Source organism: Nanorana parkeri, unplaced genomic scaffold (assembly GCF_000935625.1).
Source record: "Nanorana parkeri isolate BGI_ZX_2015 unplaced genomic scaffold, ASM93562v1 scaffold523, whole genome shotgun sequence".
NCBI classification, from domain to species: Eukaryota; Metazoa; Chordata; class Amphibia; order Anura; family Dicroglossidae; genus Nanorana; species Nanorana parkeri.
Genome location: NW_017306791.1, coordinates 922879 through 940170, shown reverse-complemented (window position 1 = coordinate 940170; position 17292 = coordinate 922879). Strand labels below are relative to the sequence as shown.

Genomic DNA, 17292 nt, shown 5'->3' with positions numbered 1-17292 from the left:
CCGCCCGCCCCCTCCATCACACACGCCAATTCATTCTGCAAACACCCGTCTCGTGCCCGAGTGTCCCGCCAGCACTGGGCACGAACCGAGGTGTATACTCCAGCCTGCAACCAATGACCGGCACCTAGATTAATACCGCTGTCTCGTGGCAATACGAGCCACCGGTGTTCCCCTCTTACATTACACATCTCCTTGTCACAGGGGAATCCCTGATATCACCTGGGAAAGTTTCTGATCAGTCCCCCTAGGGCATACCCGTCTGGAAAAATTCTCTTAGATTAGCGATTGAGAAGTACACCGCCTCTGCCTCCCCATCACCTTCAATCAATAGAACTACAGACAAAAAGACTCTTTTAACAAAGATTCGCAGTCAGGATTTTCCTGAAGAAGTGGCACCATCTATCCTTACTCCTCATCGATGACCTCGCAACACTCCTCACTCAAGAGTAAGTTTCTACATTTTTTTCTTTGATTTGTTTCACACCGTATCCTCACCGTCGCAATTTACATTCATGTTCCCTGGGGATCATCTGAACAAATTGGATCGACCGCCGAACATATCACTCGGCTACAGAAATTAAGACTGCTCCTCCCAACCTTTTCCCATTCCCTCCTCCCTGGCTCCGTAACACGCCCTCTCACTTAGTTTGTAGCGCTTCCCTCCTTGTTTTCTCTGTTGCACACACATACTAAAAGAACGCTCACCTAGGAGGCAGGTATGGAAGTAAACGCACACTGGGGGTCACATATTGGTGTGCACACAGAATTAGACTAATACTTAGGCTGGGTTCACACCTGGGTGTACGGAATATGCGTGTTTGCCGCGCGTTTCATGCCGTGCGGTTTTACAGCAATTTGCGGTAAAAGAAACGGTTTACAAGGGCTATCCGGCTGTATCTTAATAGATACGTGTGGCAAATACGCCCCAAAGAAGCTCCTGTAATTCTTCGGGCGTGGGGTGTTTTTCAGCACGTTCTATGGCCATAGGCAATTATTGGTTTTCACATGTTGAGCGTTTTACAGCGCGTATGAACACGCTGTAAAACGCCCAGGTGTGAACCAGGCCTTAAACCCAATTTGATGAGCTGTAGAGGTTTTAAAAGCAGCGCCGTACCGTAGTCTGCCGCTGTTTCACATTTTGTGAACACACACACACACACACACACACACACACACACACATACACACACACACACACACACACACTTTGACAGTAGTTACAAAAGCAACCCTCACCAGCCCCGCCCATCGTCCAGTCCCTCCTATCGTCCAGTCCCTCCTCTTTTCTTCACAGGCTCCACCCGCAACCTTACATACCGTATTGCAGGGTCTTTCTCCATTCAAATGTTTGACATTTCACCTCCTCTGCAACCGATCCTGACTAGGTTGACGACCCAGAGCTTGCCACCTATGCGCATGCGCGATAGGCGAGCGTGCGCTCACGATTGGCTGAAGCTAGAAGTAGCATAATAGGTTGTCACGACCGGCTGTCCTCTGCGTGCAGTGCGTGCAGTGCGTGTGAGTGCTGAGAGGATGTGGACATGGCGGCCAGGAGTGTGCGGGTCCTGGGACAGAACCTGGGTGCGTTGCTGAGGGCGCAGAGGTCACCTCTGGGGTGAGTAATGTCATGCTGACAGGTATAATGTTTATAATATACAGGGACTCGGAGCTCCCCAGCTGCTGTCACAAGCCTCGGGAATGCTGTGACCCGTAGTACCTCAATGCCTGGAGGGTTCTAGGAGTTCCCATTACACTGCAGCTGCGATAGTGCTGTATAAAGGACATGCTGTTACTTGTGGGAGCTGGAGGACACACGTGACCTTCTAATGAGTAGGGACTCCTACATGAATACATTGAAGTTCTCATTACATATCTGCTGGGTTACAGTTATGTCACTCTATATCTTTGTAACTTTATCTGTTTTATTGTAGAATTGAAATGTGTTCCGTAGAATTTTTATACTATTAACACTGTTCCTGATTGGTGCTGTCACCAGTGTAGAGTATTCATAGTTATACCCATCCCTTATTAGAAGATGGCAGGGTGATGGCAATACGTGGCATGGTGATTGGCGCTGTCACTATTGTAAAGTGTCCATAGGTATTGCAATCCCTTATTAGAGGATGGCAGGGTGACAGCAATACGTGGCATGGTGAATGTTTGCCCTAAATCATGTCAGTCACCTGCGCTCCATACAGCATATAGACCTTCACGGTAGTTTGGTGCTTGAAGTGACAAGACGGATGACGCCGTGTCAGATGCAGTCCATAATAGAGGTCACCAGCACTCGATGATATGTGCGAGAAGTATAAGCACTTTTATTGACTTGTCACAAGTGTCATAAAGCCAACGTTTCGGGGCCACGCAGGGTCCCTTCCTCAGGGCGTCATAGTGACCATCGGTTGGGGTTGGCTTTATGAAACTTGTGACAATTCAATAAAAGTGCTTATACTTCTCGCACATATCATCAAGTGCTGGTGGCTTCTATTATGGACTGCCCTGAATCATGGGCCCATAAGTCACAGGAGAAGGTGCAGTCCATAGAGACAGGATAGAAGACAATTGTGGGTGCACCCCAAAGTCAATAGAGATGGAGCAGCCTGCAGGGACCAGAGAGAAAAGGTGTTGGCACCCCTGAGTCATAGGAGATGGGGCACTCCATGAGGTCTGGAGAGAAGAGGCTTCAAGAGCACCTCAGAGTTATAGGAGGTGGAACAGTTCATGGGGACCAGAGAGAAGAGGCGTTGGGTGCACCTCAGTCATAGGAGATTGTGTAGCCTATAGGAATCGGAGAGTAGAGGATTCCAGGTGCACCCCAGAGTCATATGAGATGGTGGAGTCCACAGATGAGCCTTCTTGGTGCACTGCAGAGTCATGGGAGATGAACAGTCCATGAGGACTGTAGAAAAGAGGCTTCTGGGTGCATCCCAGGTTCATAGGAGATTATATAATCTATGAGAACCAAACAGGCCGGGCAAACATAAAAATGGAGTTTCATATTTTTTTTTTTTTTCATATTAAATGTTTATTAAAGATTTTCAAAATATAACAAAAAACACACATACAATACAGTAAGCATACATTAAGACAATCACATTACATACGATATCCAAGGTAAAAGGGGGGACAAGAGACGTAGGGGTACAGGGGGAGGGGTTGGTCCCCTGGTCGGGGCGCAATATGCGCATTCAAGCATGTGGCAAAACAGTGCATAACAATACAGTGATGGAGCCCCTCAATTTAACTTGGCAATCATTTTACCGGAAGCATAGTGTATTAGGGTAAAATACAATCGCCAGTTTTACAGAGTTACTAATAAAAAAAAATGTAATTAAATAAAATAGAATAACAGGTTTTAAAGCAGACCATATCACGCGGATAACATTGAGACATATTCGTCCTGAGTTTTAAAGTGCAGCCATCCCGCCCAAGTCGTGTAAAAAGTGCTATATGTGTCCTTACTAGAGTGATGGAGTTCTTCCATCAAACGCAGATGGTCCACCCGTGTCAACCACTCTGCCACCGTGGGTGTTTGGGTTGGAGAGACACTGGCAGGTGACATCACTCTCCCATCCTCACCGCCCTCGGGCTGTTTTTGCGGCGTGCATGCTGACTCCTCTGCTCCCTGTTTGTTGAAAAATATTCCGATGTTTGTTCTTGTCGCCGACTGGGAGGGTTGAATTATCTCCCCGGTTTTTTTCTTTTTACTGCTCTTTTTCATTCTGCTGGTATGTCAGCGGACCAGTGCGAGCGTAGCAGGCAGTCCAAGGAAAAAAGATAAATAAAATTGATAGCAGGCTGATGCTAGTAGAGCGGGTACAGAGACTCCAAGACGACCGCTGATTAGTCCGACCGAGGCAGCTACAGGATCTACAAGGCACTGGCTAGTTGATGTGGATGTAGCAGGTGCAGGAGCTCAGAGCACACACATCCTCACTCACTCATGGGTTAGCCACACCCCCCCCAGCCCTGGAGTTTCATATTTATGGAAAGATGTTTTTGCAGAAATCTCCCATTTACTTTTTACTAAGTGTCTTAGGAATTTTCATGTTTCCAAAAAAGTCATTAAAAGTTCCCAGCGCAAGTAACACATCAGCTGACTTATTGTCACGTTTTTGATTCATTGCACACTTGGCCAGTTTGTGCTTTGCAGACTCATTCTAAGAGGTTCTAGCCACCGGGGGGGATTTTATGTCTCTTGGTCAATCTTATTAGTTCCATTTCGGGTGGAGAGCAGTTATGTAACACTATAATATTGAGTTTGGAGAGGAAACCCTTAGAAACGCGGAGAGAACATGTACTTGGATTTCTGGTGGAAGTTGAACCTTGGACTCCAGTGCTGCTCTGCATCATATGAAGTGAATTAGAAGATCCACAGTATTGTTCAGGGAAGGCAGGGCATTGCATGACCCCTTATTCTGTCATGTGACCTATTTGTCCTTGTCTGCCTCTAGTGAATGATTGTACAGCAGTTGCATCATTACCAGACACAGCATCCACCAAGGTACTGAATTGCCTAATACTTCTAATACTGCTTTCATACAAATGTTCTGTAGGTAAAAGCCGAGCAGCTATATTTATAATATTGGGTGAGATACCTGCAGACGTTGCTGGTTTTGGTACTTATTGCAAATGGGGCTTTGAGAAATGACTTCTGGAATAAGCCTTAAAAGTCTGCTAATCCCTATTATCAGCAATGCATACAGTCATGGCCAAAAATATTAGCACGCCTTTATTTCTGTTGGATAATGCTCCACTGTAAATTCTTACAATTACAAATATTAAGACACAAAATTAACAGCTTTTTGATAAAACAAAATGACAGCTTTTTGGTAAAGTCCATCATTCTACTGTTTTCAGAAAAAGAAATGAGGCCTTTAAAGAGAAACATACAGTCCCTACAGTCACACACTTTGCTGCTTCAGGCACTAGATGTCTTGATTGTGTGCGTGGCATTATGACATCTGAAGACCAACAAAGAATTCTGCAGTGCAATGTAGGGCCCAGTGTCAGAAAGTCGGGTCTCCGTCAGAGTTCATGGGTCTTACAGCAGGACAATGACCCAAAGCACACGTCAAAAAGCACCCAGAGATGGTTTCAGACAAAGCGCTGGAGAGTACTGGACTGGCCAGCAATGAGTCCAGATCTGAATCCCATAGAGCACCTGTGCAGAGATCTCAAAACAGCAGTTGGGAAAAGGAACTCTTCCAATCTCAGAGACCTGGAGCAGTTGGTGAAAGAAGAATGGTCTAAATTTGCTTTAAGGTGGCCATACACTGTACAACCATCGCAAGACCTTAGTCTTGCGATGGTTGTAAAGGGATTAAAAAAACGTACGATCTGCCCATCTTGGACGGGCAGATCGCACTCTCGATCATCGCAAGCCACGCCCCCTGAGGGGCGGGCTTGCGATGACTGTAATGAGGGGCGGGCTTACGCTGACTGCAAACGGGCAGTGTGCGCGTGCGCACACCGGCCCGTTCGGCAGTTGTCGAACCAGCAGGCCACCAACTCGCCGAGAATCGTACGATTCCCGGCGGGTTTTCAAACATGCTGGTTCGATGGAAGATGTGCGACCGTACAGTAGAAACGGTCGCATGCCTTCCATACACTGCACGATTCTCGTACGATCGCGGGATTTCCCGCGATTCTCGTACGAGAATCGTGCAGTGTATGGGCACCTTTAGAGAGATGCAAGAAACTCATTCATGGTTACAGGAAGCCATTGATTTCAGTTATTTGTTTCCAAGGGCTGTGCTACCAAATATTAATTGAGGGTGCCAATAATTTTGTCCAGTCCATTTGTGGAGTTTTTCGTGGAATATTTTGATTTTTTTTTTTCTCCACTTTGTTGTGTCATACCAATACAAACACAAGAAATAAACATGAGAATGCCTAGACATCTGTAATTGCAACAATTTTCTGTGTAATGTGGTGCATTATCTGACAGAAATGCAGGGGTGCCAATATTTTTGGCCATGACTATGTGAAGTGGTATCCTTACCTCTAATATTTGGGGAAGAACACTAGCTCAATGATTCATGTAGATGGTGGTGCGATGTCCTGTGTCCTTCATAAGATGGAAATAAAAGAGGCTCGGGCCTCAATGTTGCAATATAAAATTACTGAAAGTGGAGATACAATGTACACTTGTAATCAAAATTATTTAACCCCCAATGCAAATCAGGTTTATTGTCAAAATTTACAGACTTTCAGTTGTTTTCAATTTAAATAGTTCAACACAACAATGTTTCAAGTGGTTTCTACAAATTCAACTAAAAGTGCAACTTTTAATGACTTCTGCAGTCTCAAAATGATTCTATCCCCTTCATGGCAATCCTCTTCAATACTTAGAAGAGCATGTTTTGCTGTTATGAGCTGCTGCAAATGATATGCATAGTCAGACACCAGCTTCTGGGAGCGTTCTTGAGGAATCATAGCCCATTCCTCAGGAATAATGGTCTCCAGTTCACATATTATTCTTGGGTTTGTGTGCTGCAACCACCTTCTTTAAATCCCACCAGAGATGTTCTATGGATGACTGATGGCCACTGTAGAACCTTCCAGGACTTCTTCTGCAACCACGCCTTGGTGGAATTTGAGGTATGCTTGGGATGATTGTTCTGTTGGAAGGTCCAATGACGCCCAAGTTTCAGCTTCCTCATAGACGGTATAGACATTAAAAGACATAAAAGTTCTGGTCTTTGTGGTTAAACAATGTAAGGGCTGAAGCCAAATGGAGCTGCTTTGGTGGAAGTAGTTTTAGATATGGATGTTTGAGTTGGTTGGTATCCTGTCCTATGACTTCTTGCACAGATTACAGCTCCCTGCCACACAGCATGAAGAGAATTTGTTGGTAGATTGTTCCTGGCCCTTGTCTCCCTTTTCCTGAATGAACTTTCCAAGTTGTGTCTTGGTATCATTTACTCATTGTCACTTCTGGTCAAGAAATCAGAAATATGGTGTCTTAGATGGATGACTTGTATGGCTTTAGATGGCTTGAAGTAATAAAGGAGCACGCTAATCCTCTGGTTTGAATGACATGACCCATGTACTTGTGACTTTCTGTAGGAGGTGTCCACGAATGATGTGCACGGCGGCTCAGCAGCCCAATAACCCCTCAGCAGAGGAGGAGAAGAATAAGAGCCCAGCAGAGGACTGCACAGAGCAGCTGGCTGCAGAGAAGGTGAAACTGGAGGAACAGGTCAAAGAAATGACAGTAAGTTATATAACAAAGCTGCTCCTAGTAACGGGCAATGTTTTGCTTCAAAGAGATCTTTATGAAGTAAGCTATGGTGGCAGTCTAGCCCAGCAGGAGTTGTCCATCCATGCGGTTTAGTGTGGATGGAGGAACCTGTATATTTTTTTCGGTCAGCCTGTAGTTTGACTGAAAATATGAAAATATCTAGCAGTGAATGGCCAGATTTACATTTCCAAGGGCAATGAAAGGGAGTTTACAATAAAAGTATGGAAAGAACCAATGGTATTTGGTGTAGGTCTTGGTGCTTGGTAACTTGTTGGGGAGCCGACTTCTCACTGTGTCCTAGTAAACGGCAACAGAGCAGCAATTCACACATTGACATTCTACCAGTAATATACTGCAATTCCCATAGAGAACTATTATATTATGGTTCAGCCAAAAACACAAAATTTTACATATGTAATTGTTGGGGAAAATGCCACAAGGAGGAGAGATTTCAGACTGGAGTGCATGTCTTGGGGCACTTAGAGCAGAATCATATTTACAGGCCTGCCCAAATATGGCCAGTATGTGGCATTCCATGAACCCTCCTCCTCCTTCTCTCCCCTCTCCCTCTTCTTATCCCCTCTTCTCCCTCTCCTTCTTCCCTTTTTAGTAAGTGTTAGCTGCTCACAGAGTGATTTACATATCGTTTTCACCAGATTGTCGGTTTGCTTGTGTTCAGAGATCCCAAAGATATGTTGAACCCATCAGAATTTAAGTGAACACCTTCCACGTCTAAGAGTTTGGGTGTAGCATTTGAATGCAGACTCACAGGCTGTGCACCTCTGATCTACTTTTTATTATATTCCCAGGACAAGTACAAGCGAGCCCTAGCAGACACCGAGAATTTGAGGCTCAGGAGTAAGAAGCTGGTGGATGATGCAAAACTATATGGTAAGTTTAGAAATAGACCGAATGCTGATTGGTGGGGCTGGGGGGTGGGGCTAGTATGTTACAGCATGTCATTCTTCAGGTACACAATATACATCATTATAAGAAGCCTATAGACTTAATGATACACACTCATACATCCTGGTGACATTAACCTCAGGAGTTAAATCTTAAAAATACATTCAAGTCCCCTAACTAATAACAAAAATGTATCTTATTTGTGTATCACTCGGTTGTAGATCCTCAAATCATCTCTGAATTGGTGCTGACACTGTCCTTCCTTCTGGAGGGTGACTACTTTTGTTCCCCGCGGTCCCTGTGTGTGTTGTAAAGTAGTCAGCGCCCCAAGCTCACTCCTGTGATGAATTACAATCTCAATACAAATGAGTAAACTAAACATGAGATTGTAGTCCATCACAGGAGTGAGCTTGGAGCGGTGGCTATTTTACAACACACACAGGGACCATGGAGAACAAAAGTATCCCCCCTCCAGAAGGAGTAAAGAGGATCCATAGCGAGATGATGTGTACCTGTGTGCTACAATAAATTCTTAAGCAAAGTGTGCAGACGGACATTTTTTCTGTGTGTAATGGCACCTACTGTCACCGTATTGGTACTGCTGACAATCAGAAAATGATTAGGCTGGCACTGGTACTGTTTGGCACTGTTGGCAATCAAACACTGATTAGGGCTGGCACTGTGGCAAATACAAATTGGGCTCAAATTTTTACTGCATTGTTTGGCACTAGTGTATGGAAATAAGTGCTGCTCTGATCACTGTGCTAAAGTAACCCCCCCACCCCACATCGGAAATGTATGTGAGAAGAAAGGGAGAGAAAGCTGCAACCTACAGCCATTGTTTACATTGGTCACAGCAATCGCATGGTACAGTGCCATTATTGGCCCTGTACATTTGTTCTGTGAATTGTACTGTCCAATGGATTTACATGCTAAGGGACGAGCGTGAGCAGGAAAAAAGCCTTTTATGTATGGCACCCTGCCCTAAGCTGAGCTGAGATCTTTACTCATCTTTTGATCGCACTTTGTTGTGCATTTTGTCTGCTGCTTTTAGGGTTCCATTAACAAATAATGGCATTGCAAGTGCAGCACACGCTTTCTGCTTGCTGCATAGATGTGTGCAAAAGTGCAGGTTCATGCCCCTGCATACTGTCCCACTGGGAGGAATTGAGGAAAGTTGAGACATAGAAATAAAGACTGGAAAGGAGTTCTAACCCCTCCACGCTTTATCCAAAACCAAATACAGTTTGGAAGTAGAGGTGCACCAAAATGAAAATGTCACAACCGAAATAAAAGAAAGTGTCAGCTTGCTACACAAGCTGAGGGCTATGGGCATAGATGAGGTGGTGTGTACGTGGATAGAGAACTGGCTACGGGACTGGGCTAGTGTAATCGAAAATGTTTATTTGAACTTTTTCAATTTTTTTTATATAGATATATCTATCTATCTCGGTTATATATAAACTTTTTTTTTTAAATTAAATTATTTATTTTACTTTACTTTTAGGGGCTTCGGGGAAATATTGGGGGTCTAAACAGATCCCTGATATTTCCCTTTTTAAAATAGAAAAAGAGATTGAGGTCACAGAGTCCTCAATCTCTTTATCTGCAGCCCCTGTTATCAATGAACAGGAATCCTCTACGAGTGCTCCTATCCTATCGTAACATGAGGACATTGTATGTTTACTATAACCACAATCATGAATGAACAGGAGGTGATGTAGATCACTTCCATTCATTCATAATTGAGGATATAGTAACCATACCATGTCCTCAATTATTTACAAACACTCAGCGATCACTGACTGCTTGTTCCCGCTCTCCATCCTGACAGCTGTCACAGGAGGTTGAGTAAGCGGAGCTCAGCCTCCTGTGACAGCCTTGAGAGCTGTCTCTGCCCACACACCGCTCTCCTCTGATCTGTGACATGATGCTGAGCGGTGTGGGAGGAGAAACACCGGCCGCTCACGGCACTCTCTTCCCGCACCGCTTGGCCTCTTGTGACAGCTTCTCTCCTCCCCGCTGGGCGCTGCTCTGTGTCCCAGCGAGGAGAGAAAGAATGGATGCAGCGCTGTATCAGCCAGAAAATTGCACTTTCGGCATTATGCCAAAAGTGCCGTTTCGGCAGACGATATATCGGTGCATCCCTTTTTGGAAGTTTCACTTTCCTAGGGCAATGATTCTCTTCAGTCTGCAGTAACTTACACAGCACAGTAGTCTGCTCAGGGAAGATGCATTTTGATCAGCTGCCATGTATTACTTCACTTCACTCTTCACCGTAATTAGTTTTTGCTGATTTTTCCGCCCAGGTATTCAGGGGTTCTGCAAGGACCTGCTTGAAGTAGCGGATATTTTGGAAAAGGCGACAGAGAGCGTCCCCAAAGAGGAAATCAAGGCTGACAACCCCCATCTGAAGAACCTCTATGAGGGCCTGGTCATGACTGAAGTTCAGATGCAGAAAGTTTTGAAAAAGCATGGAGTGCAAAAACTTAACCCTTTGGGTGCCAAGTTTGACCCCTACGAACACGAAGCCTTGTTCCATACTCCCATGGAAGGGAAGGAGCCTGGCACTGTCGCCTTGGTCACTAAAGTGGGCTACAAGCTCCATGAACGTACCTTGAGGCCTGCATTGGTCGGAGTTGTTAAAGGAACATAATCTATTTTAAATAAATGTTGTATAGTTATTAAATTGCCGAATTTGGTATTTCATTCCAGGAACCCATATTTTTAATTAAAAAACAAAAACCGTAAAATGTAAAGCCGAGATTAGAATTGGAGTACAGAATGTCACTGAGACTTTCATTCCAGTCTTGTATAAGGAAGAGGCACAGTGATGAACGTTATCATTGTCCATTGCTGAAAGTGCCACCTGATTGCTATGTTGTGTAGTGTTTATGCTGTAGAGTGACCAGCGGAGGTTCCCCTCACAGCATGTTATTGGGATATATTACCCTGAATAAATCTTTTTCACAAATCTCTGGCTTTAGGTCTTTTGTGTGCTGAATGGACATGGCTAGGCCATTAAAGATTCAATTTCCATAGAAAGTGCTTACCACACATACAACCTAGCTTTTACCTAAACTCCGAGGCCAGGCTTTACCTGATGGGGAAATTTAGTACAGCTGTAAAATGATTCTCTAGGCCATGAGCCATTGCAAGACTGACAACTGCAGGCATGATTCCCAGAGCCGTGATGGTTTTTTTTTTTTTTTGTTGGAGGGCTGGAGGGTCAGAGTTTGCCTACAAGCCCCACTATGTGATAGCACTTTAGTGATGACAGGTGTTCTTTAAGGAGATACAGCATTAGGGGTCTATATATGTAACCTTTGCATCCCATTGAAGCTGATCAAGCACAGATCATGGTTGACCAGCTTCTTCCCCGGCCTTTGTAGCTGGCACCTCAGAACCCAGAAGTGATGAAATCATTGTTACTTCAGGTTTCATTCAGCAGGGAGGAGATCCGTGAACAGACAATCGCTGGTCTCTCTCCCCTTTACCTGCTGACACCTGTTATGCTGGTCCTGGGAAGCAAGGAAGGGGCATACATTTACCAGCCCCTGGAAGCATTTGGGCGGCTGAATTGCTTCTGGCATTAAGCCGACAGTCTGTTTACAGGGGCCCACTGCTGCCGACGTATGACATACAATGATGACAGTGAAAGGGTTAAAAGAATATTTTGGCACATAACGAAGCCTTTTATTTCACAATGCTTGTTCTGATTACCTAACCTGAGGCTGCTGGCTTTGGATCTGCTTTTAAAATAATGAAGGGGGGTACTTGGTAAAGTGTGCAGTTACAATGCTCTGTGCTGTGGCAATGGACACGCTGAGGTTCTGATAAAGTTTTTCTTTCATTTGGAAAGGTAACAGTTTAAGTCTCGAGCTTTCCCCCTCCATCTGGGCATCTACACCTCTATCGCAACCTGAAAGTGGAAAATTGTATTCTACTTACCAGTAATTTCCCTTTCCTGGTGCCATCCATACTTGGGTATACACTATATTGCAAAAAGTATTGGGCCCCTCCCCCTCATTGGATTCAAGTGTTCCAATCACCTACATGGCCACAGGTGTATAAAATCAAGCACCTCGGCAACTGGGAGCAACAGCAACTCATCCACGAAGTGGTAGGCCACGTAAAATGACTGAGCGCGGTCCGCACATGCTGAAGAGCACAGTGCGCAGAAGTTGCCAACTGTCTGCAGAGTCAATAGCTACAGACTTCCAAACTTCATGTGGCCTTCAGATTGGCACAACAACAGTGCGTAGAGAGCTTCATGGAATGGGTTTCCATGGCCGAGCAGCTGCATCCAAGCCTTACATCACCAAGTGCAATGCAAAGCGTCGGACGCAGTGGTGTAAAGCACGCCGCCACTGGACTCTAGAGAAGTGGAGACGTGTTCTCTGGAACGACTAATCACACTTCTCTGTCATGCAATCTGATGGACGTGTCTGTGTTTGGCGGTTGCCAGGAGAACGGTACTTGCCTGACGGCATTGTGCCAAGTGTAAAGTTTGGTGGAGGGGGGATTATGGTGCGGGGTTGTTTTTCAGGGGTTGGGCTTGGCCTCTTAGTTCCAGTGAAGGGAACTCTTAAGGCATCGGCATACCAAGACATTCTGGACAATTTCATGCTCCCATCTTTGTGGTAACAGTTTGGGGATGGCCCCTTCCTGTTCCAACATGACTGCGCACCAGTGCACATAGCAAGGTCCATAAAGACATGGATGAGCGAGTTTGGGGTGGAGGAACTTGACTGGCCTGCACAGAGTCCTGACCTCAATCCGAAGAACACCTTTGGGATGAATTAGAGTGGAGACTGCGAGCCCGGCCTTCTCCTCCAACATCAGTACCTAACCTCACAAATGCGCTTCTGGAAGAATGGTCAAACATTCCCATAGACACACTCCTAATCCTTGTGGACGCTTCCCAGAAGAGTTGAAGCTGTTCTAGCGGCAGGGTGGGCCTACTCAATATTGAACCCTACGTGCGTGTAAAGGCAGGCGTCCCAATACTTTTGGCAATATAGTGTAGGTAGGTTTGCTGCCAGGGAGGCGCCAGGAAATCTAATTATTTTCTATGTGCTACAATTTGGTAGGAAAGCAGAACGCGTTGCCAAATTTGCAACTACTTTTTCACATTTGCCACACATCCAAGGACCCAATGGGGCCGTGCAGGATACATAGTCCTGTAACTGTGCAGGAACATGCATTCCTACTGCGCCGTGGTGTGAACAGGGCCGAATGGTAACAGAAGCGTGTTCCACATTTGTGCACTTTTGACAAACACACATTGAAGTGCACACTTAAAACTCATTCAATAACGCCCCATTCACACCAGAACGTATCGTCAACACAAACACTCAATATACACTGTGTGCACAATTATTATGCAAGCAACTATTTTGACCAAATCACCATTTTTATGCATATTATCCAACTCCAAGCTGTATAAACTTGAAGGCTTATTGGCATTAAGCATATCAGGTGGTGTATTTGTGTAATGAGGGAGGGTGTGGCCTTAGGAGACCAACACTCAATAACAAGCTGTGCATAATAATTAGGCAGCTTCTTTAACCAACTCTGAACACTCAAATTGTAAAAAGTCTTTCAGAGGGATGCAGCACTCTTGAAATTGCTGCGATATTGGGGAGGGATCACAGAACCATGAAACGTTTTGTTACAAATAGTCAACAGGGTCACAAGAAACCCTTTGAGAAAGACGCAAACTGCCAAAGATTGAAGAATCAAATTAGAAGCTCCCAGGAACCCATTATCCTCCAGTGCCGTCATATTCCAGAACTACAACCTACCTGGAGTGCCCAGAAGTACAAGGCGTTCAGTGCTCAGAGACATGGCCAATACTGAAATGAATCCTCAAAAATACAACTTGCCTACAAATTGTGCACACAGTGTAGCGCTTCGGACACTGCCAGAGATAGGCATCCCAATACTTTGTGGATCTTCTTCCAGAGGGTTAAAAACAAAAAGCAGATCTGGGGAACCAGCAACTCCATTAAATGAATGTTGTTATTAGGTGTTTTTCACCTTAGATCCTTGAGAAGCAATGACTCAGACACAATTGCAGTTTCACAGAAACTTATTTATTACAGCATAGAAAATGGAAATACTGAATAAAGATATTGTATTCATATCAGACACAAAACAATAAATTAAAACAATACCAAGAAGACTAGTTGACACAGAAATAATCCTCCATCTCAGCAAGAGGACCTTTTACTTGTCCTCTGCCACTTGCTGCTCTCCTGTGACCAAATGCATAAGGGTACAACCACGCTTGATAAACCTTTACAGTCCCTGCAATAACAAGTACATACACATGTATCTATAACAGGATAGAAACTATGCAAAACTGGATTTGTGCAAATATATAAAAGCTGGTCTTAACACTATGAAGGTAGAGGAAACTTCACAAAAGGCAAAGTGTGTGTGTGTAGTGTGAGAAAAACCACCACTGTTGCATATTTATATTTAAAAAAAAAAGTTCCTTTGAAGTTCTGATCCGAGTTCTAGAATGAAGGGGCAATGAGGATGTTTACTATATACAGACAATTGTTTAGTTGGATGTGTGGAATAATTGTTGGCTCAGAAAATGAAGGCTCGTTGTTCAAAGTAAAAAGGAGCCCAATGACACATTGCAGACAGAACCAAAGACCGGTACACAGAAATTAAATTTACAGGTAGGCAGTAGTGTCTGTTACAACTACATGACATACGCGTTTCATTTGATTTTTTTTTTGTCAGGAGTTTACTTTTAAAAAGGTAAAGGTATAGTCCCAAAATAGTCTAATCCTACTTGGTGCCCCTTCTGTTTTGAAGGTGGGATCCCAATTCTTGGTGTGCAGCTTTAAGGGTCAGTTTTCCAGTTGTACTGTTAGCCCACAAAAGATGTGGTTTCCAATTGAATATGTGGCCAGTCTGATTCTAGGACCCAACATAAACATTATACGGTTCATTTTAAAATAAATTAAAATATAAAGATATACATAAAAAAACAAAACAAAGCCCAAGCCAACCATTTTTCTTCATCTGCATGTTTGTAATTCTATACAAAACACATAAAATAATTGTTTATCCGATGTAATATACCCTCAGGACTGGAAGTGAGCAGATTACTGGTAGCATAACATGCGCTTATTATGTAAACCTATCTGGATCCCAAATTTCTACAGGGTACCTAAACAAAAATGTCATACTACAGCTTACCAGTCCTTGGATGTGGCAGCTGCATTTGTTTGATTTTTTTAGGATAAGAACATTTTCAGCAAGTACAGAACAAAGGCAGACATGTTTAAAGACTATCCCGTGTGACATCCATGGCTGCCTCCGTTGACACAATGGAGAAATGAGCGCAGCCACAAAGGGACGGGAAGTGAGTTATTTGCAGCATTACCTGCAAGAAAGCGTATGCGTTCACCACACCCAGGGACTGGTAAGCTGAAATAGATTAGAATATATATATATATATATATATTCATATTCATTCTAATGTTTCATTATGGTTTTGAATTATACTTTAATTAGAAGTCAGACATGGCCATTCTGCAAAAACGCTGCATCACTGATAACAGGGCTTTATCCATATTGGAAACGTAGGAGTAATTCAACAGCTTTCAAAGCATCTCAGGAGGTCCAACTTTCCAACTGTTGTATGATCATTCATAACAAGATATTCGACAGCCCAAAGGATGCCTGGTCAGAGAACACCAAGAGTAAGGGTACATGAGAGCATGTAATGCCTTCCATCTGGTCAGACAAGAGGATCTTCCCATAGAGCACTGCTTCACGCAATAGGTTTTCCCAGACGCAGCTAACTACCCAATTATTCCTTTAGACTGAAATTGTAAACAGAATCCATATAAAAAAAATAAAATAATCAATGGCATCAAATGTTCTCATGTTATGTTGACTTGAGGAAACCAGAACAACTGCCTCTCTTGACTGTCCCATTGGAGTAATAGTAAATTTAATCAGCAGGGAAATTGTGGTTGGCTGTCAATCAAGCGGATCTTTTACATTTTGTGAGTCACTCTGCCTGAGCAAAGACGTAGATCAGGAACATCAGACAAGTCCAAGGTTCTTGTCTGCCGGCTTGATCCAAGTCATGGACTCAGCCAGGCAACTTTTGTAGTCTCTCTCATAAACAGTTTCCTTTAAGCTTCCCATTACACAAGGGAGACTATAAAAAGGTTGTGTTCCAGGTTGCTGTGCCACCAGTGAGCAAACAAAATGGACCGTGTCTGCCTTTACAGACCAGTATTTGCATAGTGTAGAAGGCCAAAAAGTAGGATGAAGCACTTCTACATTTTACGGCTGTTAGGCGATTGGACATGGACTGCTCATGATGGGATTAAAAGATCTCATAGTGGTATGAGCATCTGGATCCAATCAGGAGCTCTGATTTATGGCCAGCATGACACCCAATGACAAGGCAAACCTATAATATAGTTAAACATTTTGGCCAGTGTGTCCTGTTTCGACACGGAGTAGAACATTTTCGAATTTACATGACTGGCACAGTTTTGTGTACAATGATCAGTTGACTTGCATAACTTTAAAAAAAATAACATTTAGTAATAAATAAAAAAATAAATATATATGTCATAGTTATCCCTGACCGTATTCATCACGTTGGTGCTGTGGGCACTCAGCATTCTCTAGGTTTCTATCTGCAGCAAGGCCAGCTCTGGGTTTGGTGCTACAACTAGGGATCATTGTACCCAATGAAGGACACGGCTGACCATGTACCGATATCGGCGCAGGATTCATGAATCTGAAGGGCAGCACCAGTCCCCAAGTATTCACACAACCACCAAGGCAGCCAAGGAGAGATGAAACAGAACCAAAGTGCCCAACATGTACACAGGCCCTCATGGATAAGACACACAGAGTGCATACACGGTGGCATAAAAGAGCTGAACTTTACATGAAGAGCAGAACTCGGAGATGTATACACTGCATGCATTCTAAATGTCTCCTCTTTCCTACGTCTTGACAGCAGCGGAAGATAATTAAATCTGCAGTTATTTTGCCTAAAATTTTAGAGAACCTACGACAACCACAGACAAAACGAGTTTCTAGGAGAGATTGGAGCCACTATTTTACCGATGTTTGTCTCCTTTGGG

General features: G+C 44.0%; 1 protein-coding gene across 1 annotated transcript; it reads left to right on the top strand.

Moving 5' to 3' along the window:
* Positions 1-1481: 1481 nt before the first annotated feature.
* GRPEL1 (GrpE like 1, mitochondrial) lies at positions 1482-10883 on the top strand. The gene is made up of 4 exons (XM_018561424.1): positions 1482-1615; positions 7072-7219; positions 8056-8137; positions 10462-10883. Exons 1-4 carry the CDS (start codon positions 1542-1544, stop codon positions 10806-10808), a joined length of 651 nt encoding a protein of 216 aa, XP_018416926.1. The 5' UTR covers positions 1482-1541; the 3' UTR covers positions 10809-10883.
* Positions 10884-17292: the final 6409 nt, after the last annotated feature.